Below are 24,300 nucleotides of genomic sequence, written 5' to 3'. Positions count from 1 at the left end.
TGTGTTCTCATGTTTGATCTATGAAAACTTCTATTGTATTAACTGGTGATTCAGATTCCATAGCACTTAAACACCAGGACCTACAAGAATAAAGTACTTGTGGTAATGTTAACCCCAGTCTCTTATATTTTGAGCCAAGTAAAAAAAATATGTGTCCAAAACGTCTCCAAAAGCATATGGTGTATACACATATAGCGTACACAGACATTTAGTGGACCATTATCTTACATTTGATTTTAGAATTTAGCTATGATGACAACAATAACATGAACTGTTATGGCTCTAGTAATATATGTAAACTTGAAAGGTGTAATGGACTTAGATAACTTAGTAAGAAAGCGAAGAAAATCTGTGGTCACCTCTAATGGCCTGCTACAATAATACCTTTCGCTGTCTAAAGGCGGGAGTGTGGATGAAGCTGGAGTACGGATGTTGTCTTAGTAATCATATTGGTTTTCTCTTAGGCATAAACATCTTTCATAATGGCTAATCGACTTTCCTTTATATTGATTATGTAAATGTTGAGGTATGAGAGTCTATGAGGGGAGAGGGAATTATACTTTGGGGAGAAGTGAGAAAACAGAGAAGTTCTGTATAAACAACCACATTGGTTATAGAATATATGGGTTGGCTAGTAGACTATTATTAGCAGCATATCTTCAATCTATTCCTATTTTTCTCTTCTGCGACTTAATATGATAGAGAGATAGATAGAAAAGGAAAATCTTTAACAGAACAAATAGAAGCAAGAAAATGGTAGGTGAAAGCTATTCAAGGCCAGGCCTTTACATTCTCGGAGTGCTGCTTTTTATTCTTTTTCTTAGATAGGCAGACAGATAGATAGATAGATAGATAGATAGATAGATAGATAGATAGATAGATAGATAGATAGATAGATAGATAGATGATATATACATAGATAGATATGAGATAGATAATAGATAGATAGATAGCTAGTACAAAAATGGCAGCAAAGAGAAATGTTGCTGAAGTCAATGAGTATTAAAAGTACCTTATAGGTATAGTCATAGGTAGAGAAAAGGGTGCAGACCCTAAGTTCAGCCACAACTCCAGTCCATACCCGATTGCCCAGGCTGTGGTCCTCACAGAGGATAATTAGAAGCGATACCTACAATAAGCAAGTGATCAGAAAAGATGAAAAATTGACACCGAGGGAAAAACAGACTAAAGAATGTTAAGGATAGCTGGGTCAAACGAGTTGGTGAGGAATTTCAAATTTGTGAGGCAAAAGATTGGTCAGTAAACGTGGCAATAGTCAGATACACAGTAGCAGAAATTGCAAAAATGTGAGCAAAAGGACAACACGAGCGAGGAGGCCAGAAATCTGTTATGAGAACTGGGGAGATATATAAAGGAGATTATTGACACCACTCCAAGCAACTATCTGGTTCGGGTACCCACAGGTTCAAATGACACCACACAGCTTTCCTGAGGAATACATACCCAGCTCAGCCAAAGAGACTGGCTCTGAAAGGCAGCTGTCAATAAACTCCCACAGCCAAGCAGCCCTGGGTGTGGCTAAAACTTACACCGCAGAAGCAATTCAGCAAGTTCTGACCCCTATGGGTTTTTTTACGGAATTTTGGAGTCCTGACATTTTTGTATTTTGTTTTCCTTAGATGAACTAGATCAAGGTCCAGGAACTAGAACTAATGTTTTGATATTGTTGGTATTGTCATCTCTCTTACATATTAGATGGATGAAGGAATAGTTAGATAGAAAGATAGATAGATATACTATGTAAATATGGAGTTTAAAAGGTTGCTTACCCATTATGATTGTAAGCATCAATTTTAATTTTATGCAGCTTTCTAAGGAAGGAAAGGATATATCGTATCATCAGCCCTGGGTTTAGCAATGAGCCAAATAAGTAGTAACCCAGTGGGTTAAAAAAAGTTGTCATACTCTCCATTACATGACACCTTTTCATGCCAAAACCAGTAATTCTCCAGTAGTCACACAGTACGTTACATATATAGCAGTGAGTAGAGAGTAGATGAGATAAAATGAGATGAGAGTAGTGAGTTGATATGTGCAGCCTTCAACAATTTTTGTAAGAAAATAAGGAAATATCCATTTTCTACATGTGGTCCCAACCTGGACTAGAAACCAAGTTCTAAACTCATACATTTCAGAGAATTCCTACTTATCTTGGAATATTATGTAATTCCAAATTAAATGGTTCAAACTAAAATCTTCTTAGAGATAATTCTCCAGAAAATATTATACTTCTGCCTGGCTGCCTCTGTATGTATAGAGCCAAAGAACCAATCCAAACTCTAAAGACTTTGCTTTTACATTCATCACAGTTCTTGATATAACATTTTGTTTGCTATTCTGATATAAAACTAAAAGATAAAATAATTCTGTGATATTGACAAAACAAAGTGACACAGTTGAACTTACAACTAGGAATGAGAAATGTCTTATTTACTCATTTGTTATAAATAGAAAATTCCTCCGTACGTTTCTTGCGTGAGTAGACTGTTCTAGTCAAAGTCTTTGTATGGGTAATCTTTCATCTTGTACTGCGTTGAATTAAAATGTCTACTCTTCCTCACTCTTCTTTCATCATCTCTGTGGCCAAGGATATTATGACTTCAAATTTCCTTTCTGAAGTCATTAGCTATAACATGTCTCTTACACGAAACTTACCATTTTTTAGTAGAAAAACAGTAGAAACTTCTCCAATTGTCTCAATTTCGAGCACAGTTTTTACTCTAGTGCAGGTCTTTGGGTATACTTATATATAAAAAGATACACAAAGATTGTGACAGCGTCTTTCATCTACACCAACGTCTGTATCTACATATACCGTTGATGTACAGTTTGATCCTGATTGTCATTGACTAATCTTTCTTTAAGTATTTAGTTAACATGATGTTAGCCCCAAATATCAGCTCGGGGGCAGTCTGGAGCTATGTGTTGTAATAACAGGATCACTCAAGAAGTCACTTTTCAAAAAGAAGGATCATTCCTGTGTGATATCCATATCCTAGATGACAATACTGTATTAAACACAAAAACTATTACCTCTTTGGCTGAAGACATATCTGGCAGAACAAATTACCTCATGTCTATTGCTCGGAAATAAATAGTTGTAATATGCAGACAAGTGTTCTTGTCATAAATTCCTAACTTGGATATTTGCAGGAATTGAACTTTGACGGATCCCAGCCACTGGATTTCGACAATGACTTACAACATGTTCTTACCGGAACAAAAGATTACCATCTCTGCACTGTATAATATGGGAGGGTTCATTTTCCATCCTACGCCAAATTGAAAATTGTTTAGGAAGAATATAATAATATATTTCAACAGGTACAATGTTAATTATTATCCTCAATCCCATTTATCGTCAGCTAATCACCCAGCTCCTTTCTTGCTCTCCTAAATGAAACCTGAATCCTATATTCAATGTGTGGTCTTACAGGGAAGTTATAGATGGGAATTCTTACATTAGGACTATGGGGGTCATTTACTAAGGGCCCGATTCGCGTTTTCCCGACGTGTTACCCGAATATTTTCGATTTGCGCCGATTTTCCCTGTATTTCCCTGGGATTTTGGCACACGCGATCGGATTGTGGCACATCGGCGCCGGCATGCACGCGACAGAAATCAGGGGGCGTGGCCGAGTAAAAACCCGACGGATTCGGAAAAACCGCCGCATTTAAAACAATAAAAGTGTCGCTTGGGACACGCTTACCTTCACTTGGTCCGGCTCGGTGAAGTTAATTGCGTTCAGATGCTTTTCAGCGCAGCAGCGCCACCTGGTGGACGGCGGAGGAACTACCTTGATGAATCCCGTCCGGACCCGAATCCAGCGCAGAGAATCGCGATCAGACCGGGTAAGTAAATGTGCCCCTATGTGTTTTTGCAGGTTGACATTGAGTGGCATTTCCTGTGTTCATAAAGTAGCACTATGAGCTCAGCTCTCTACTATGGAGAACGTTTGTGAAGAAAAGTCTATTTAGTATGCTAATGTTCTGTAGATTTATTTAAATGCTCTATAAGGGTCATTTATCTTTGTCATTCCTCTATTTTTTCTCTTATATTTTTATGGCACATAAGCATAAGCAAATTTGCATCAAAATTTGTGACTGTTCCACTTGCTTAATAAAGTTAGACGTGCAAAAAATTTTCAGTGTTGCACCTGATATATCTTAGAAATCCAGATGAGGACGTAAAAAATAAGCAGTAATTTTGGTGCAAATCGTGTTAAAATGGTGCAATTTTTCAGCAAATAAACTCCAGTTAAGGCAGGCATAGGCAAAACTTGCCAAAGAATTTGTAACTTTTGTGTGACGTAAAGGGGTTGTCCGACAATTAGAAAAATGCGTCAGGTGGGCTGGGGAGTGCTTTTTTAAAAAAAATAAAGCTTTACTCACCTCCTCCAGCGGTCCTGGTGTTGCGTTTGTTTACAGCTCCACTCCTACAAATTCTGCCAGCCTGGCACGGCCACCCTGTACCACCACCATCAGGCGTGAAAAAAGGCACATAAACCAACAGATACTCCTGCCTGATATATCATCCTCTAAGATCATTGAAACTAATCAAAAATCCAGAAAAAGCAAAGACACTCACAAATGTTCTGATTAAAGATAATTGACCCCATTTGTATATAGGGTTCTCTTTCAAAACAGGAACTGGACAGAAGTTGTATCCCCAACACAGTTCAGATAACACAATAAACTCTTATTGTGTAAATCTCAATTTTTCCCCAGTTTTGACTTAAATTGAATCAAGTATTGATGCCCTTGAATTTTTCTGGTGTGAAAACATTTTTGATTATTTTGTAAATATTTATTTCAAGTTAGTAATTTATAGTAAGGACAATATAGGGCAACATCTGTCACTACTGCAGCTTGGCCAATTACCCTGATGGCCTGGGCACCATGCACTTTCCTAGTTTTTTTTAAATGAAGGTATAATGCGGCTGTGAGCATGCTCTTTCTTTTGTGGCTATTTTCTATGTGCTCATGTCCATGACCGCTGCATGCACCACACTATGGGACACAGTTACTTAGAAATTAAAAATTAAAAAGTGCTATTTCCGTGTATAATGCTGCCAGAAATCACAAATCTGTCGCTTCCCCACACTAGCCCGGCAGAATTCACCATCTATTTTGTGGCGCACCTTTAACATACGGGGTGCAACATAATTTGCAAGTTAAATCAGTCAAACTGACCAACGACACGCCCCCTAATTTGTGTCGCATGGAGGCCAGCACAACTGCGCTACAAAAGGGTTGCGTGCGACACAATGTCAGCGCATACACTTCTTAATAATAAAAATTCCTTTATGCCAAATTGGTCCCTGTCCCCGATGGGGCTCACAATCTAATCAACCTACCATTTGCGGGAGGAAATCGAAGGACCCGGTGGAAACCCACGCAAACACGGAGAGAACATTTAAACTATCTTTGCGGTCAGGGCAATCATTTTCTATTGACATAGACATTGCTAGATGAGAGATGGGATGCAAACGAGGGATCACCCTACAAAGTGCACTCATTCATGTGCATGAGCCTTATTGAGCACCTTACTTGGGTACTACATAGTGGAGAAAAAATTTATTGCCATTAGAGATGAGCGAACATACTCGTCCGAGCTTGATGCTCGATCGAGCATTAGCGTACTCGTAACTGCTCGTTGCTCGGACGAGTATTTCGCCCGCTCGAGAAAATGGCAGCTCCCGCCGTTTTGCTTTTTGGCGGCCAGAAACAGAGCCAATCACAAGCCAGGAGACTCTGCACTCCACCCAGCATGACGTGGTACCCTTACACGTAGATAGCAGTGGTTGGCTGGCCAGATCAGGTGACCCTGGGATAGACTAGCCGCTGCCCGCGCTGCTCGGATCATTCTCTGTCTGGATGCCGCTAGGGAGAGAGCTGCTGCTGCTCAGGGAAAGCGTTAGGGTGTTCTATTAGCTTACTGTTAGGCAGGAGTGATTCTAAAAGAACCCAACAGCCCTTCTTAGGGCTACAATAACGTTATAATTTTTTTTTTTTTTTATTTGCAGCTAGTACCATATTGTGAGGAATTAGCAGGGGGACTTGCTACCGTTGTGTTTAGCTCTTAGTGACACACATATCCACCTCAAACACCAAAGTGGGAAAATTTATTAGGGGTTTGAGTAGAATTAGGCACAGTCTGCCAGTTTCTTTTTATTTTACGTTTATTTTTTTCATAACTCAGCGTCATCTCATCTGGCATAGTAGTGTGCTGTAATACTTGGCTAGAAAATAGCCATAGGAGAATACAAACGTCTTAATTACGCCTACAGTAGCGTTATATATATTTGATTTCTGGTTGATCTGCTGGTGGCTGTACTTGCTGCAGTGCATCTACTATCAAATTGGGAGCAATTTGGAGTCAGACTTGCGACCACTGTGTTTTAGTGACGCACATATCCATCGCAAAGACCGAAGTGGGAAAATTTATTAGGGCCCGGGGTTGTATTTCAATTAGGCACAGTCTGCCAGTTTCTTTTTATTTTACGTTTATTTTTTTCATAACTCAGCGTCATCTCATCTGGCATAGTAGTGTGCTGTAATACTTGGCTAGAAAATAGCCATAGGAGAATACAAACGTCTTAATTACGCCTACAGTAGCGTTATATATATTTGATTTCTGGTTGATCTGCTGGTGGCTGTACTTGCTTCAGTGCATCTACTATCAAATTGGGAGCAATTTGGAGTCAGACTTGCGACCACTGTGTTTTAGTGACGCACATATCCATCGCAAAGACCGAAGTGGGAAAATTTATTAGGGCCCGGGGTTGTATTTCAACTAGGCACAGTCTGCCATTTCCTTTTTTATTTTACGTTTATTTTTTTCATAACTCAGCGTCATCTCATCTGGCATAGTAGTGTGCTGTAATACTTGGCTAGAAAATAGCCATAGGAGAATACAAACGTCTTAATTACGCCTACAGTAGCGTTATATATATTTGATTTCTGGTTGATCTGCTGGTGGCTGTACTTGCTGCAGTGCATCTACTATCAAATTGGGAGCAATTTGGAGTCAGACTTGCGACCACTGTGTTTTAGTGACGCACATATCCATCGCAAAGACCGAAGTGGGAAAATTTATTAGGGCCCGGGGTTGTATTTCAACTAGGCACAGTCTGCCATTTCCTTTTTTATTTTACGTTTATTTTTTTCATAACTCAGCGTCATCTCATCTGGCATAGTAGTGTGCTGTAATACTTGGCTAGAAAATAGCCATAGGAGAATACAAACGTCTTAATTACGCCTACAGTAGCGTTATATATATTTGATTTCTGGTTGATCTGCTGGTGGCTGTACTTGCTGCAGTGCATCTACTATCAAATTGGGAGCAATTTGGAGTCAGACTTGCGACCACTGTGTTTTAGTGACGCACATATCCATCGCAAAGACCGAAGTGGGAAAATTTATTAGGGCCCGGGGTTGTATTTCAACTAGGCACAGTCTGCCATTTCCTTTTTTATTTTACGTTTATTTTTTTCATAACTCAGCGTCATCTCATCTGGCATAGTAGTGTGCTGTAATACTTGGCTAGAAAATAGCCATAGCAATAGGATAGCATCGTTTGGTTTTAAAAACTAAAAAACACAAAAAAAAAACAAAAAAGTTAAAAAAAATTATAACTCTCATTTTCAAAATGTTTAACCCGAGGGCTAGGGGTAGAGGACGAGGGCGGGGACGTGGGCGTCCAACTACTGCAGGGGTCAGAGGCCGTGGTCCTGGGCGGGGTGAGACACCACCTGCTTATGAGGGAGCAGGGGAACGCCGCAGAGCTACACTCCCTAGGTTCATGTCTGAAGTTACTGGGAATCGTGGTAGAGCACTGTTGAGGCCAGAACAGTGCGAACAGGTGATGTCGTGGATTGCCGACAATGCTTCGAGCAATTTGTCCACCAGTCAGTCTTCCACGCAGTCCACCCATGTCACCGAAATCGGCACTCCTCCAGCTCCTGCACCTCAGCCTCCTCCCCCCCAGTCTGCCCCCTCCCAGCAAAATTTGCCATTTGAACCGGCATACTCTGAGGAACTGTTTTCTGGACCCTTCCCACAGTCACAAACCACTTGTCCGGTTGCTGATGAGCAATTTTCCGATGCCCAGGTTTTCCACCAGTCGCAGTCTGTGGGTGATGATGACCTTGTTGACGTAGTGGAAGAAGTGTGTAAAGAGGTGTCCGACGATGAGGAGACACGGTTGTCAGACAGTGGGGAAGTTGTTGTCAGGGCAGGAAGTCCGAGGGGGGAGCAGACTGAGGGATCGGAGGATGATGAGGTGACAGACCCAAGCTGGGTTGAGAGGCCGGGTGAACACAGTGCTTCTGAGACGGAGGAGAGTCCTCGACCAGAACAGGTTGGAAGAGGCAGTGGTGGGGCCAGACGGAGAGGCAGGGCCAGAGCTGGTGCATCAGCGCCAAATGTGTCAACTAGTGAAGCTCCCGTGGCGAGGGCTCCTGCGGCGAGGGCTAGATTTTCAGAAGTCTGGAGGTTCTTTAAGGAAACACCGGATGACCGACGGACTGTGGTGTGCCACATTTGCCAAACCAGGATCAGCAGGGGTTCCACCACTACTAGCTTAACTACCACCAGTATGCGCAGGCATATGAATGCTAAACACCCCACTCAGTGGCAACAAGCGCGTTCACCTCCGGCCGTGCACACCACTGCTCCTTCCCCTGTGTCAGCTGATAGTCAGCCCCCTGCCCAGGACCCTGCCACAAAAACCCCATCGTCACCTCCACGATCCTCCACAGCATCCACCAGCGTTCAGCTCTCCATACCCCAGACGCTGGAGCGGAAACGCAAATATAGTGCAACCCACCCGCACGCCCAAGCCCTTAATGTGCACATCTCCAGATTGCTAAGCCTGGAGATGCTGCCCTATAGGCTAGTAGAGACCGAGGCCTTTCGCAGCCTCATGACGGCGGCCGCCCCTCGGTATTCGGTCCCCAGCCGCCACTACTTTTCCCGATGTGCCGTCCCAGCCCTGCACCAGCACGTGTCAGACAACATAATCCGTGCCCTGACCAACGCCGTTTCTGACAAGGTCCACCTGACCACGGACACGTGGACGAGTGCTGCCGGGCAGGGCCACTATATATCTCTGACGGCACATTGGGTTAACTTGGTGGAGGCTGGGACCGAGTGTGACCCTGCGGCTGGTCATATACTGCCGACGCCGAGGATTGCGGGGCCTACCTCGGTCCAGGTGTTTGAGGCCTACTATGCCTCCTCCTCCTCCCACCCCTCCTCCACCTCCTCCTCCGAACGACCATCCGTGGGCACCATCAGTCGGTAGCTCTAGGCACAGCAGCAGTGCCGTCGCTAAGCGACAGCAGGCGGTGCTCAAACTGCTGAGCCTAGGCGATAAAAGGCACACCGCCCAAGAACTATTACAGGGCATCACGGCGCAGACTGATCTGTGGCTGGCACCGCTGAACCTGAAGCCAGGCATGGTTGTGTGTGACAACGGCCGTAACCTGGTGGCGGCTCTGCAACTCGGCAGACTGACACATGTGCCATGCCTGGCCCATGTGTTAAATCTGATAGTTCAGCGTTTCCTCAAGACATACCCCAATCTGTCTGATTTGCTCACGAAGGTGCGCCGCATCTGTGCGCATTTCAGGAAGTCCAGCACAGATGCTGCCACTCTCAGGGCAGCGCAGCGCCGCCTCCAACTGCCCGCTCACCGACTGTTGTGTGACGTGCCCACGAGGTGGAATTCAACACTGACCATGTTATCCAGAGTTTACCAGCAGCGCCGAGCGATTGTAGACTGCCAGATGTCAACTTCCACCAGAACTGGTAGTCAGGTCAGTCAGCTTCCTCAAGTCTACAATGAGGAGTGGACGTGGATGTCTGATATCTGTCAGGTGCTGAGTAACTTTGAGGAGTCAACACAGATGGTCAGTGGCGATGCCGCCATCATCAGCCTCACCATCCCGCTGCTTGGCCTGTTGAAAAACTCTCTGGTCAGCATGAAGTCGGAAGCTTTGCGCTCCTCACAAGAGACAGGGGAAGAAGATTCCCTTGTTGATAGCCAAAGCACCCTTAGGTCTGTTTCTCAGCGCATATCGGAGGAGGTGGAGGTGGAGGAGGATGAGGAGGAAGAGGAGGAGAATGTTGGCGAGACACAAGAGGGGACCATTGTTGAGTCCTACACTGTTGAGCGTGTATGGGCAGAAGAAGAGGAGTTGGAGGAGTTGGAGGAGGAGGAAATGGACAGTCAGGCCAGTGAGGGGAGTGAATTCTTACGCGTTGGTACTCTGGCGCATATGGCAGATTTCATGCTAGGCTGCCTATCCCGTGACCCTCGCGTTCAAAGAATTTATTCCAGCACCGATTACTGGGTGTTCACTCTCCTGGACCCACGGTACAAGCAAAATCTTTCCACTCTCATCCCTGGAGAGGAAAGGAGTGTGAGAATGCATGAATACCAGCAGGCCCTGGTGCACAAGCTGAAACAGTATTTCCCTTCTGACAGCGCTAGCGGCAGAGTGCGTAGTTCTGCGGGACAAGTAGCGAGGGAGAGTAGGCGAGCAGGCAGCTTGTCCAGCACTGGCAAGGGTACGCTTTACAAGGCTTTTGCCAGCTTTATGTCACCCCAGCAAGACACTGTCACCTGTCCCCAGTCTCGGCAGAGTAGGGCTGATCTTTACAGAAAGATGGTGAGGGAGTACGTAGCTGACCATACCATCGTCCTAAATGATCACACAGCTCCCTACAACTACTGGGTTTCAAAGCTGGACATGTGGCACGAACTGGCGCTCTACGCCTTGGAGGTTCTTGCCTGCCCTGCCGCTAGCGTCTTGTCAGAGCGGGTTTTCAGTGCAGCTGGTGGCATCATCACCGATAAGCGTACACGCCTGTCGACTGACAGCGCTGACAGGCTGACGCTTATCAAGATGAATAAAGCATGGATTTCTCCTAATTTCAAATCTCCAGCAGGTGAAGGAAGCTCAACCTGAATAATTTATCCACTCCTCCTCCTCCTCATTTTCCTCCTTCTCCTCCTCTTTCTACAGTAAAGCAGAGGAAACTGGCTGTTTTTTGACAGGGCCCACTGGCTCTAGGTATAGTACTTTATGCATTTAATTTTTCTGGAGGGCCACCGACACGGTCCTCTGTTTTAAACAATTTTTGGGAGTGCCACATACAGGCACTCAATCTATTCAATTTTTCTGGAGGGCCACCTTTCCGGTCCTCTGTTTTAAACAATTTTTTGGCACTGCCACATACAGGCACTCAATCTATTCCATTTTTCTGGAGGGCCACCTACCTGCTCCTCTGGTTTAAAAACTTTTTTGGACTGCCACATACAGGCACTCAATCTATTCCATTTTTCTGGAGGGCCACCTACCTGCTCCTCTGGTTTAAAAACTTTTTTGGACTGCCACATACAGGCACTCAATCTATTCCATTTTTCTGGAGGGCCACCTACCTGCTCCTCTGGTTTGAAAACTTTTTTGGACTGCCACATACAGGCACTCAATCTATTCCATTTTTCTGGAGGGCCACCTACCTGCTCCTCTGGTTTGAAAAATTTTTTGGACTGCCACATACAGGCACTCAATCTATTCCATTTTTCTGGAGGGCCACCTACCTGCTCCTCTGGTTTGAAAAATTTTTTGGACTGCCACATACAGGCACTATCCAAATTGAATTGTCTCCATAGCAGCCTCCACACGTTGTCTCCATTGCTACCTCCAAAAGTCGTCCATATAGCTGCCTCCATACATCGTCCCTTTATCAAACGAGGTTTGTCAGGCCGAAATTTGGGTTGTTTTCATGGATTCCACATCAAAGTTGTTAACTTTGTCGCCACCCTGCTGTGTTATCCACAAAATACACTGGCAAACTTTTACCATTTACGGATATTATTTCAGCGCTTCTTGCGCATCTGTTTACATTCCCCTCACCCGCCATATCCTAAACTTATAAGAACGCTACTACACTTGATCTTATACAAAAGGTTCTTAGAAGTGCTGTTTGGGGAGTAGCCTAGAGACAGGGGCTTGGATTGGCGAAAGCTCGCCTAGCAGCGGAGCGCCAGCTCCATGCGCATCATGCGCTTCTTGCGCATCTGTTTACATTCCCCTCACCCGCCATATCCCAAACTTATAAGAACGCTACTACACTTAACTTGGTGCAGGCTGGGACCGAGTCTGACCCTGGGGCTGGTCATATACTGCCAACGCAGAGGATTGCGGGGCCTACCTCGGTCCAGGTCTCAAAGGCCTACTATACCTCCAAATCCTCCCACCCCTCCTCCACCTCCTCCTCCTCCGAATTACCATCCGTGGGCATGGCGCCATCAGTCGGTAGCTCTAGGCACAGCAGCAGTGCCGTTGCTAAGCGACAGCAGGCGGTGCTCAAACTGCTGAGCCTAGGTGATAAAAGGCACACCGCCCAAGAGCTATTGCAGGGCATTCCACATCAAACTTGTTAACTTTGTCGCCACCCTGCTGTGTAAGCCACAAAATATACTGGAAAACTTTTTTCATTTACGGATATTATTTCAGCGCTTCTTGCGCAGATGTTTACATTCCCCTCACCCGCCATATCCCAAACTTATAAGAACGCTACTACACTTGATCTTATCCGAAAGGTTCTTAGAAGTGCTGTTTGGGGAGTAGCCTAGAGACAGGGGCTTGGATTGGCGAAAGCTCGCCTGGCAGCGGAGCGCCAGCTCCATGCCAAGAACCAACTAACATAGTTTTAACTGCAGCACCTTTAATCTACTACTAGTTCACTGCCTCCATACATCGTCCCCTTATCAAACGAGCTGTGTCAGGCAGAATTTTGGATTGTTTTCATGGCTTCCATGTTAACTTTGTCGCCACCCTGCTGTGTAATCCACAAAATATACTGGCAAACTTTTATCATGTACCAATATTATTTGAGCGCTTCTTGCTCACCTCCTTTGGTTCCTCTCTGCTACCCATTGGTTTGAAGCCTGAGTCCATTTAGGGTATGTCGCCATGCCACTCTCTAGCCTTCCGCTGCTGCCGCTGCCTCTGCATGCCGTCCCCTATAGTGTCAGGGTCAATTATTGGATGTTTTAGATGCTATCTAGCTTCATTCTGTCACTCTGTCATGGCCATGCTGTTGCCCATAATTTTGGCATAATGGTGCATTTAAGCAGCCTCAGAGGCATCCATGCATGCTGCCCCTGCTGTTTCCTGTCCATTTCCGTGGTGTTTCCATCCTTTTCTGAGGTTCCCAGGTGTTTGGCCAAGCTTCCCTGTGCAGAGCCTTGGTCCCCTTGAAAAATGCTCGAGTCTCCCATTGACTTCAATGGGGCTCGTTACTCGAAACGAGCACTCGAGCATCGGGAAAAGTTCATCTCGAATAACGAGTACCCGAGCATTTTAGTGCTCGCTCATCTCTAATTGCCATATGAACAAATATTAACCCTGCAAATAAAGTGGATTTCTTATACTAACCAGGCTTTGTAATGAGTTTTCACACAATGGTCTTATGTAATTTTTGTTTAATCTCTTACACTGTGATTAATGAGTTTTCCTGCTTTGCATGAATTCAAAATTGACAAGAATTACATAATGGAAGATGTAGTGTTCACCATTTTTACAATTCCTTTCTAACTATAAATGTCCTTACACAGTGCAGTTCAAGCACATGTGTAAAATGCCATTTGGTGGGCTACTTCTGTATTTCCTTTTTGATAGAATATCAAAATAAGTTTTCTTTCAGACATATTCCAAGTAATTTAACTTTCCCAAAATTATGACATTTTATGGTTACATGGAATAATTAGTTCAGGATATGTGAAGTTGGTTTCCTTCCTTAGACTTGCTTGGACACAGGCTTGGTTGTTACTGATAATGCATTGGATGATCATGTTGTTCATTGTCGGGTCCAGTTCAGCAGGCAACACAGTGATGGTGACTCTATTGTCACAATTTAGCATAGTAACTGGAATATGAGGTCTAAACATTGTGTCCATAAAGAAGATAGAGCGCCCATTTATAAGCTTCTAAAAGACATTTACTCAACACTAGTTCTCATTCTACATTAATTCAGTAGTAAACTGCTGTGAACATACAATATGAAGGAATTAATATAATAAAAGTAGGAAAAATGTGATGAAACTTCCTAATATTGCATAGAGAAAAATAAAACATGGTTATTTTGCTTAGAACTGAGAACACTGTGAAATCTGTACAGGCATGGGAAAGAACAATCACCACAGGCTGCTTACTATGTTTGTCATTGCTAGTATGTTCTCCTATACACCGTAATATACCGTGCTATTGGTTCATATACACTGACTCCCCAATATTCCATACTTCTTTTCTAGTCATCCTATAGATGACACAAACAGGTACAAAAAAGGAGTAAAAAATGTAAGAGATTGTTTCTTCTAATTATTTCTTCTAATGAAATGTTGAAATAGTAGAGGGGGTTATTGCATCAGGACCTTGTGTCCTTTACTAAAAATGTTTTTGGCCATTAAAGCAAGTACTGAAGTGCTGTATTTACATAGGTGTCTGCGGCAGTGAAATTACATGTGTGGGAAGAGAGACAGATGCGAATACAGTTTGATGTAAAAAAGTCAAATAAAGAAAACATAATAATGTTAAAAAGTGAGTCTTACAAAGAATTTAAGGTATTCGGCAGATTCATATACTCATTGTATGTATAGCATAGAACTTCATACATAAGGGTAATCCACAAGATCTTAGCTTTATCAAATAATGAAGTATTTAAAAGTTTAGTTCAGGATTTGTAAAAGGTCCATTAAGGCTAAATGCACATTTACACATTAATTTCAATGGAACTACGCACATGACTGTGACTGTAGAAAACTCAGAGCAGGTCCTATTTCTAACCGTGTTTAGGACCTGTGTTTTCCCCTAGACGTCTGTGGGAACCTGAAAAATACAGATGCCATGTACCAACTGTATTGGCAAATCAGTTGTCATTTAACACAATCATGTGACCCTTCTAGGGGTTTGAACATCAGTTCCCAGCCTTCTGTTTATATATAGACATACAGATGACACACTGGACATTTTTTGCTGACATTTGGCTCAGAAATTGATTGCACATTGATGACATAGAGGCCGCCAAAATGGTCTACGGACCTTTTGTTTGTGACCCAATAACAGGTAGCCGAATAATGCCATACAGGTTGTAAGATAAATTGCAATTCAGTCCTATTTACTTCCTCAATCCTCAGCTGCAATACCCCACACGACCAATGGACAGATGTTGCACTGTTCCAGAAGTAGCTATATTTTCTTATCTCGGATGATCCATTATTAAAAATAATAATCAATGTTTCATATCAAGTATTAAAAAAGAAGCTGACTAAATATTAGCTAAATACATCCATCACATATTATATAGTGGTGGCCAACATTAACTAATGTTGTGACAACTTTGACTAAAATATTTGTCATCATTGTGGGTGTTTGCTTGTACAGTGTGGATGGAATACATTTTTATTCTTTCTTGACTGTGATATATGATTCCAGTGGAATTTACAAAGTAGTCTTTGTGTACTCTACAAGAGGACCAGGATTTGTTGATGAAGTGACTGCCTCAGGGCATAGGTGAAGACCTTCAGTTAAGGAGGTTAAAAGGTTGATGGGAGAGAACCTTTATATAATGGCCTCAAGAAGCATCTTCCAAAGTTAAGAGACGGAACAATCCTGTCTACTGTATTTCAGAAATCCATAAAACATTAGAAACATGATTATGAATAGGTCCACAAAGAACTCCTGTGTTTAAGAATAAAAGCATAAATATTAATATTCCAAATTCTGCTGATTTTGAGAGCCTTTTCCAAGGAATAATCATTTTCTTCATTCGTAAACTTTTACAGAAATGTTTACTAAAGAACCCATGTGCGTATGTGACTCCGATTATGTTCTGAAATGTCACCGAGCTGACTTAGTGTTTGTCTGTAATATGGTTTCCGCTTTGTTGATTTCGGCAAACAAGTCTTATTTATACTTGAATAAAAATCTGACGACAGCCGTCTCCCCGCTCTGTGTAATGGATGTATGTCTACCTTGGAGCATTCCATGGGACCAGAGCTGCTGCCCAGATGTCTATCCTTTGTCTCCAAAGAACAACCAAGGCTTTCTCTTTTCGATGAAAGGAGCAAAGACTTTTACGCACCATGCTTTATTATTTAATATGGATACATGGTGGCATGGTTTTTACTTATAGAAGCTTGGTCTCAAGAACATTTTGGAGTTCTTGCGAAATTTGAGAGGAAAAGAAAGGTAGGCACTCACCAAGTTTTCTTAAAATTCTTCATTTATTCGTACGTCTTTAAAATTAGCATACACAGGGAGAGGAGAATATCGTGCTGAGGAGCGTTCCAGTTGGAGTTCTGTTTGAATGATTTTGTAATGTTTGTTTTCAGATTTTTTTTATATAGAAGAAATAATTAATAGGCCTGAACATAGATGCCACTCACTGGTGACATGGTACTTTCAGTGTGTCAGGCTAAGGCCAGCGGCACACACGGTGCAAATCGGCCTAAATGTTGTACGTTTTCATAGATCCGTGGCCACTTTTGTTATTTTAGTGGAACATGTAACAGATCTGTTAAAGAATGCCCTAGTCAGAATTGCTTTTACTATATCACTCATACTATAGTTTATGAGAATCCTTGAAATAACGATGACAGACAGTTGCAAATTCCACTGTAAAAGACGAATGTTAACTTAAAATCATGTGTAAAGGAGCCCTGCAAAAGGTCACTAATATAATAAAACAAATGCTTATTTATATTGGCTTCCCTTCACTCCTTTACTGCTGTTCCCCATCCTGGCTGCATGTCCATACCATAGAAAGTATGAGGAAACACTTCTCTATCTATCTCTAGATTTTTTTATTTTAATGGCCCTCTATAGAGAAACTTTACATTTATTGTTATCTTATTGGAAAACCCCTTTAAGTCAATTCATGTAAGTACATATTTTGGTGTAGAGAAGGCGCATGGAAAATAACATACTGCATATAAATGCGTTGGTCCAGGGCCAACTCCAAGTTTCAATAGGCCCCGGTGCGATAGAGCCTCAGTGGGCCCCTTCGCAATGAACTCAGAATTAAAAATTCAGAAACTGTGTAATCCCTAAAATAAGTTGGCACTACATAAACAGCTGGAAGAAACTATATATTCTCACAGTTGACCATTGCCGCCTGTGGTTAAAATTTGGTGAATTACCGGCATTCAGAGAGATTCTCTCGAGGTCAAAGTAGGCAGAGAGGTCTGTCTGTAACTACCCTGTTTCCCCTAAAATAAGACATCCCCCGAAAGTAAGACCTAGTACAAGTTTGTTCAGGCTTAGAAATATAAGGCCTCCCCTGAAAATAAGACCTAGCGGCCGCCATTGCAGCGGCTCCCCCCACGTCACACACTAGTATTAGGAAATCTTTTAGATGTTGCAGAAGGTTGTGACATGGGGATATGAAGGATAAGAAGGGTCATTTACGGAAATAATTTTTACTAAATATGAGAGATTGGGGGCAATGATTCTAATAGAAATGGAGCCAAAAGAAATACAGCATGAAATTCAGAGTTTGGAGAGTTATAAGGATGTAAGAGAAGTTGATTTTTTTTGTTCAACGATAAATGTAAATTCTTGTTCATGGAAAAATAAGACATCCCCTGAAAATAAGACCTAGTGCCTCTTTAGGAGCAAAATTTAATATAAGACACTGTCTTATTTTCGGGGGAAACAGGGTAGCAGTTGTATGTGAGTCAAGCCTTAAGTTGGGGACTACCTGTATGGGAATTTGTGAGCATAAGAGCAGCCATGTTTAAAAGAATGTGTTATTTAGATCCTCACATTGTGGTTTTGCAAAAACTCAAATATCCTGAACTGTGAAGGTCTATTACAGGATCATTTAATACATAAATAAACAGGTAACTTAGATCTAGTGGAAAATGCTAAAGGGTCCAGTTTTGTAGCATGCTGATTAGGCTCTTAAGAGGAACAGTATGTGCATAATAAATGGAAGTAGTACCTTGAGGAAGCATTAGATACATTTTCTACCATTTGCTTCTCCATTATAAAGATTCTTTGCTTCCTGAGACATTAGCTATTCTAAGTACAAGCTTTAAAGACACAAATGAGGCAACATAAAACATACACTGCGTTATCAATGTATTTTTACTATATGACATTTTGCTTATATTATACTGTACTGTGTCCTCCCACTATAATTAGTAAGTGGTTTAATATGATCCTTAACCCCTTAACGCTCTGCGCCGTAGCTCTACGGCGCAGAGGTATAAGGGATGTATGAAGAGGGCTCACGGGCTGAGTCCTCTTCATACAGAGGTGGGGGTTTTTGCATTTTGCACAAAACCCCCACCGCTAATAACCGCGGTCGGTGCTTGCACCGATCGCGGCTATTAACCCTCTAAACGCCGCCCGCAAAGTCGCGGGCGGCGTTTAAAAGACGGCGGCGCGCGGGCGCCGCCATCTTTTTTTCGATCGCCACGCCCCCGAACGTCATCGGGGGGCGGCGATCGGTTACCATGGTAGCCTCGGGTCTTCTCTTGACACGAGGCTACATGGTTTATGCAGGTTCGTTACAATGAGCCAGTGGCTCATTGTAATGTAAGACCTGCAAAAACGCCATATATTGCAATACTGTAGTATTGCAGTATATGGTAGGAGCGATCTGATCATCTAGGGTTAATGTACCCTAGATGGTCTAAAAAATAGTGAAAAAAAAAAGAAAAAAAAAAAGTTTAAAAAATAAAAAAAATTAATAAAATATTAAAAGTTCAAATCACCCCCCTTTCCCTAGAACGGATATAAAACATAACAAACAGTAAAAATCACAGACATATTAGGTATCGCCGCGTCCCAAAATGCCCGATCTATCAAAATATAAAAACGGTTACGGCCGGCGGTGACCTCCGAGGCGGGAAATGGCGCCCAAATGTCCGAAATGCGACTTTTACACCTTTTTACATAACATAAAAAATGAAATAAAAAATGATCAAAATGTCGCACAGACCTCAAAATGATAGCAATGAAAACGTCGCCTCATTTCGCAAAAAATGATTCCTCACACATTTCCGTGCGCCAAAGTATGAAAAAGTTATTAGCGTCAGAAGATGGCAAAAAAGTTTTTTTCTTTTTTGTACACATTCGTTTAATTTTTGAAAATGTATTAAAACACAATAAAACCTATATAAATTTGGTATCACCGCGATCGCACCGAACCAAAGAATAAAGTAGGCGTGTTATTTGGAGCGAAGAGTGAAAGTCGTAAAAACTGAGCCCACAAGAACGTGACGCACGTGCGGTTTTTTATCAATTTTTCCACATTTGGAATTTTTTTTCAGCTTCGCAGTACACGGCATGTTAAAATAAATAACATTACAGGAAAGTAAAATTTGTTACGCACAAAATAAGCCCTCACACAGGTCTGTACACGTAAAAATGAAAAAGTTATGGATTTTTGAAGTTGGAGAGCGAGAAATTAGCCGAAAAACCCTCCGTCCTTAAGGGGTTAAAGCAATGTCCTTTCCTAAGATTTCCATGATAAAAACTAAAATTTTAGATTGACACATGCAAATTTATCTTAAGTCCCAGTAGCTACATAGTCATGTAGTCATCTCGCTAAATCATATGAGATGTGGATGGGAGGTTCAGAGACCAGGAGGGTCATCAAGCCTCACAAGTCAAAATTTAGCATGATTATTGAATATCTAGATAAGTTGCTTTATATCTAAGTTGCTCACTACCTCCGTTATGAGAAATTTGCATATGCTGATCAAAGCTTATCACTTGGCCTTTCAGCTACAGAAATCTTAGTGTGAGACACCATAGGAAATGTCATATAATAAGTGGCTCATGAAAGATCAAAAATGGTGCATTCAATTATAAATATTGAAATGCTGCTCCATAATTAAATATTATATGATGTATAGATTCTTATATATCTGAATATATATGTTATTTTCAATAAAAGCCCTAATGATTCTTTCTGTTCTCCAGCTTCTTACAGAACGATGGCCCTTTGCTGAGTCACCAGTTGGATTATTTCTCTGCAAGCTGTTCCCATTCATACAGAAGGCCTCTGTTGGCATCACAGTCCTCAATCTGTGCGCTTTAAGTGTAGACAGGTATGTTTACCCCTTGCTATTTATAACCAGGGATGTCACCCAACAATGAAATATGTTAATTAGTCGAGGGGCAATCGAACCTATGTCATCGAAGCACCTATTGGCTCCGAAGACTCATTTTATATGCACGCAACCACTCTCTGAAACTGAGCATGGCCGCGCTTGGTAACATAGACCGGAGTGCCTCCAGCTCATTAGCATATGTTTATATGTTCTTTTTCAGGTCCTTGTGCATCCGACACTTCTGATAAATAATCCCTCCCCCCCCCCCCTTATGGCTAAAGACAGTTGTGTTTTCAGATTCTCTTCCCACTATATAGAAGCAGGAAGCTCTGATACTTTTAGACGTGGCAGCATCTTCAAAGGCTGTGTTTCTCTAGTAGGCACTGGCAGAACTGCCCCAATTTCTTTTTATTGGCTGACAGAATACTGGGTACTTCCCTACACACTTGATAGATGTCAATTTATTCCAGATGCAAGATGATAACAGCATGATGCTTTACTTAGCAATAATGTGTTATTCTTTATTACTTCTTCTGAAGAGGATTCTGATGGGTTTTTACAGGGGTTTTAATAGAACAAGTTTTTACCAGAACATTTCCGACCATCTGTTAGCACTCAGACAACAACTTTTAACATGACTTTCAAGTGAATAAACATAAGTAGAGATGATTTGGCAGTGAGACATACATAATGGCAACACGCAGTCATAGCTGGTGCCAATCTTTTAGACATTTTTATCTATTGGTTAATTATCTCCTAACTTCTTTGCATCCCTTAGGCTATACCCACCTATATTTAGTCATTTCCTCAAGATAGCAGCTTATACTATAAACGTAAGCACCTGTACAAAGAAATAAACTGATACAAATAAGACTTTAAAGAGACAGCATTTACAAGACAGTGGGGCACAAGTCAGGTTTTGTGCTCCTGATGTTTTTTTGGCTTCTGCTGATCAGTTGTATTTTAGTGGATTTTTTTTTTTAAATGTGTGGCGTTTGAGGAGTTTAGGGAATTTGTGACTTAATAAAAGTCTCCAAATGTTGCAATCAGCTATAAACTATTTCCTACACCTGATAGGGGGAGGCAGTCTCTCTCTAACTTTCTGATGCTGCAATTGCATGAACTGTACCACCCTTTACTGAAGCTTATACAATTATAACGATGGAGATGACAATGTAGCATCATAGCTGTACCCATGTGCTTTCTGAAATTTTCTGGGAGAATATAGATTTAAGGACTATCACACTGTCCTCTCAGCATGCAGAGATGATAGAGTATAGACCCCCCTGTGATTCTCTGCTGGTGCATCTTGAATAGCACAGAAGACAGTCAAGGATGGAGATGCTATTCTTGTGATAAAGAAGTTGTCAAAATCCTCTGGATGGACTCTGGTTGCTGAGTTCAGAGCTTTTGAGCCACACAAAGGGTTGCCTTGATGGGACATGATTGTAGTATCTGATCCTTGTAAAGTTGGGTGGTTTCATTCTGAAGGTTTGAGTTAGGCTCAGCTAAGGGCTGAGTAATGCAGGGCCAAGTCAGCTGCTGCTGGCGGCATCTAGGGGCAGAATAAATTCACAGCGCTCAGTTCACTCAGTGCTGGTTATATTTTTTTTTGTGACCTGTAGTACTATGGTCTGTTTCTCTGTTGAACATGTAACCCAGTCTAAACTCCATCCTGTATCCCAGTGGGTATCCAGCAAGAGCCTGTACCCTGAACCCTAGCTTGAGCTGGAACATTTATCCGAGCCAGTATCAAGCCTGAGCTGGTAGCCCGAACCACAGTGTGAACTGTTACCAGGGCCGGCGCTATGGGTAGGCAAAGGTGGCAATTGCCCAGGGCCCCCTGAAAGAGGAGAATCTCTTCTTTCAAATGAATCTTGAATTTTGTTTCTAGGTGCTATGGATCCAGAGATATTCAGGTTTAAAGTGAGAATATCAGGTGCCATTTTTATATTTAAATATCACTCGCAACGGCCGTTTAACAGTTATTATCTCTGTTTTCCTAAAACTTAGAAACACACATTTAGATTCATATAAAAGAGGAGACTCTCTTCTTTCATATTTCATTGCTGCACCTCCCAGATAATGGGAATATTCACTTTATATGTTACTACATTTTGAGAAGGGATAATATCAACTAATATTCATGTTTTTAACCCTTCTCTATGCAGAACTATCTAAGAACACACTTTCTCTCTTATTCCCTTTTATTTTGTGATAGTTTTTTGTTGTTGGGAAAATTGACTGATACAATGAACATTCAAACCCAGAACATGTCCATAAAGTTATATGTAACACCAAAAACACACACATGTTCTGGAATAAAGTTTTTATTTCCCACCATCCTCCATTACTTACACCGATGTTATGACGTTCTCACTCTCATTCTTATGAAGCGCGGAGGGTTCTGTTATTGTGCGGCTAATACACTGGCGCACATCTAAACGTGACTTTTATTATCTCATTAGCTTGGTTTATGGATATATAGTTATTTATTTGGGTTACCATTGTGTAAGGAACAGACAATGACACATCTGTGTGAATTTTCTGCAGTTCCCTTTGCTGCATATTTTGGTGAATATATTGGTGTGGGGTCTGTATGATCTCCTCACATCTTACTGTTTTAGGAAAGTAGATTTTCTTTATATTAGTATCTGGATTTGTACATATTTTAGAGGAAATTTTGAATGTTAATTGCCAAATGCATCGCCTGGTTGTCTGCTTTCAAAATTATATAGGTTTAATGGCGCCTTTACTTTTTATTCTGTTTTATTGATATATTTTGCAGGTTGTGACTGTGTAAAAATTTCTAGCTGAAAAGAAGATATCTAGTTATTACAGTTGTAGTGATATTATGTGGATTTATTTATGTGAACATATCAATATGGGACATTTGTGAACTCTACACATGTCCATGCATTACATTTAGGAGATGTGAAGGTAAATAGTTTCTGTTTGGAGCACATTTTTTGCCATCAAAGTCAAATTCTAAGTATTTTTTTGTAAAATGTTTCATTTCGAATCAAAGTTGCATGAAGGCGCCTATGTCTATAAACTCTTTGATGCTATTTTGAAAATGGGGCAAGTGTCTGCTTTCAGAAAATATTGGTCCCTCTCCCCAATGGGCCTCACAAGTCTAATCAGCCTACCAGTAATTTTTTGGGGTGTGGGAGGAAACCGGAGGACCCGGAGGAAACCCACACAGACACAGAGAGAACTTACAAACTCTTTGCAGATGTTGACCAGCTGCAGTGCTAACCACTGAGCCACCGTGCTGCCCATCAATCAGCTATCTATCTCCTATAAAATTCTCCAAAATTACAGTTTGTTTTACCATACTAAAGGGAGCCTCTTGCTGACTGTGACTGGTCATAAAATAGTTTTATTTTGGGGCCCCACTTTTAGTTTTGCCCAGGGCCCCACTTTGTCTAGAACCGGCCCTGACTGTTACCCATTCCCTGCCTGATCCAGCACTTTTATGACTTATGGTAATCCTGCCTGTTTCCCTATTACCTGATCAGGAACTCTGTAGCCTAAACCTGATCCAGAACCCTGTATCTTGAAACTGGAGAACATACCTTCTATAATACAGTATATCCTAAGTTACTAACCCTACAGTAGGTTAAAAGCAATAAGTGCCAGTTTGTAAAGATATCCTAGATAATATAAATTTTTTCCGAGGTGTCTCATGGCTTGCATACAAAAGGTTTTTTTCTCACACAATCTTCCAGTTAAATAATCACCACTGATTTTTACTGTTTTTACTTAAGGAACACCACACATTTGTAGAATCAGAAGTAACTTCCCTGTTCTATAGTGTCCATAACATACAATTGTATGGCACATGTAAATAATGTAAATGTTCCCATCTGATACATTTGTTAAGCATTTTACCAGTTTAAGGTCCCTAATGAAACCGGTAACCACAGTTCTTGGACAATAATTAAAAACAGGCAGCAAGAGACACGAATCCAACAACACTTTTGTGCTCTTCCTCTGCTTACACTGCTACACAGACAACATCTGCACTGAGAATGTGTATGATTTCTCTGTTAATAAAAACAGCCAGATGTGGATCAGCACCAGACAGAACATCCTACATAGCTAGCAGTGACCTCACTTCTCAGAAGACTCAAATA

The 24,300-nt window shown here is 41.8% G+C and overlaps 1 protein-coding gene across 3 annotated transcripts in view; it reads left to right on the top strand.

Annotated features, from left to right (window-relative positions):
• EDNRA (endothelin receptor type A) overlaps positions 1-24,300 on the top strand; it is a 51,096-nt gene that overhangs the window by 13,557 nt on the left and 13,239 nt on the right. For all 3 annotated transcript variants that reach the window (XM_072121658.1, XM_072121664.1, XM_072121650.1), the window contains one exon: positions 20,031-20,158. In XM_072121658.1, coding sequence (XP_071977759.1) covers positions 20,031-20,158 — 128 coding nt within the window. The remainder of the gene's footprint in view (positions 1-20,030; positions 20,159-24,300) is intronic.

Source organism: Engystomops pustulosus, chromosome 1 (assembly GCF_040894005.1).
Source record: "Engystomops pustulosus chromosome 1, aEngPut4.maternal, whole genome shotgun sequence".
Classification (NCBI taxonomy): Eukaryota; Metazoa; Chordata; class Amphibia; order Anura; family Leptodactylidae; genus Engystomops; species Engystomops pustulosus.
The sequence above is the reverse complement of the archived record's forward strand: the minus strand, read 5'-3'. Positions and strand labels throughout refer to the sequence as shown.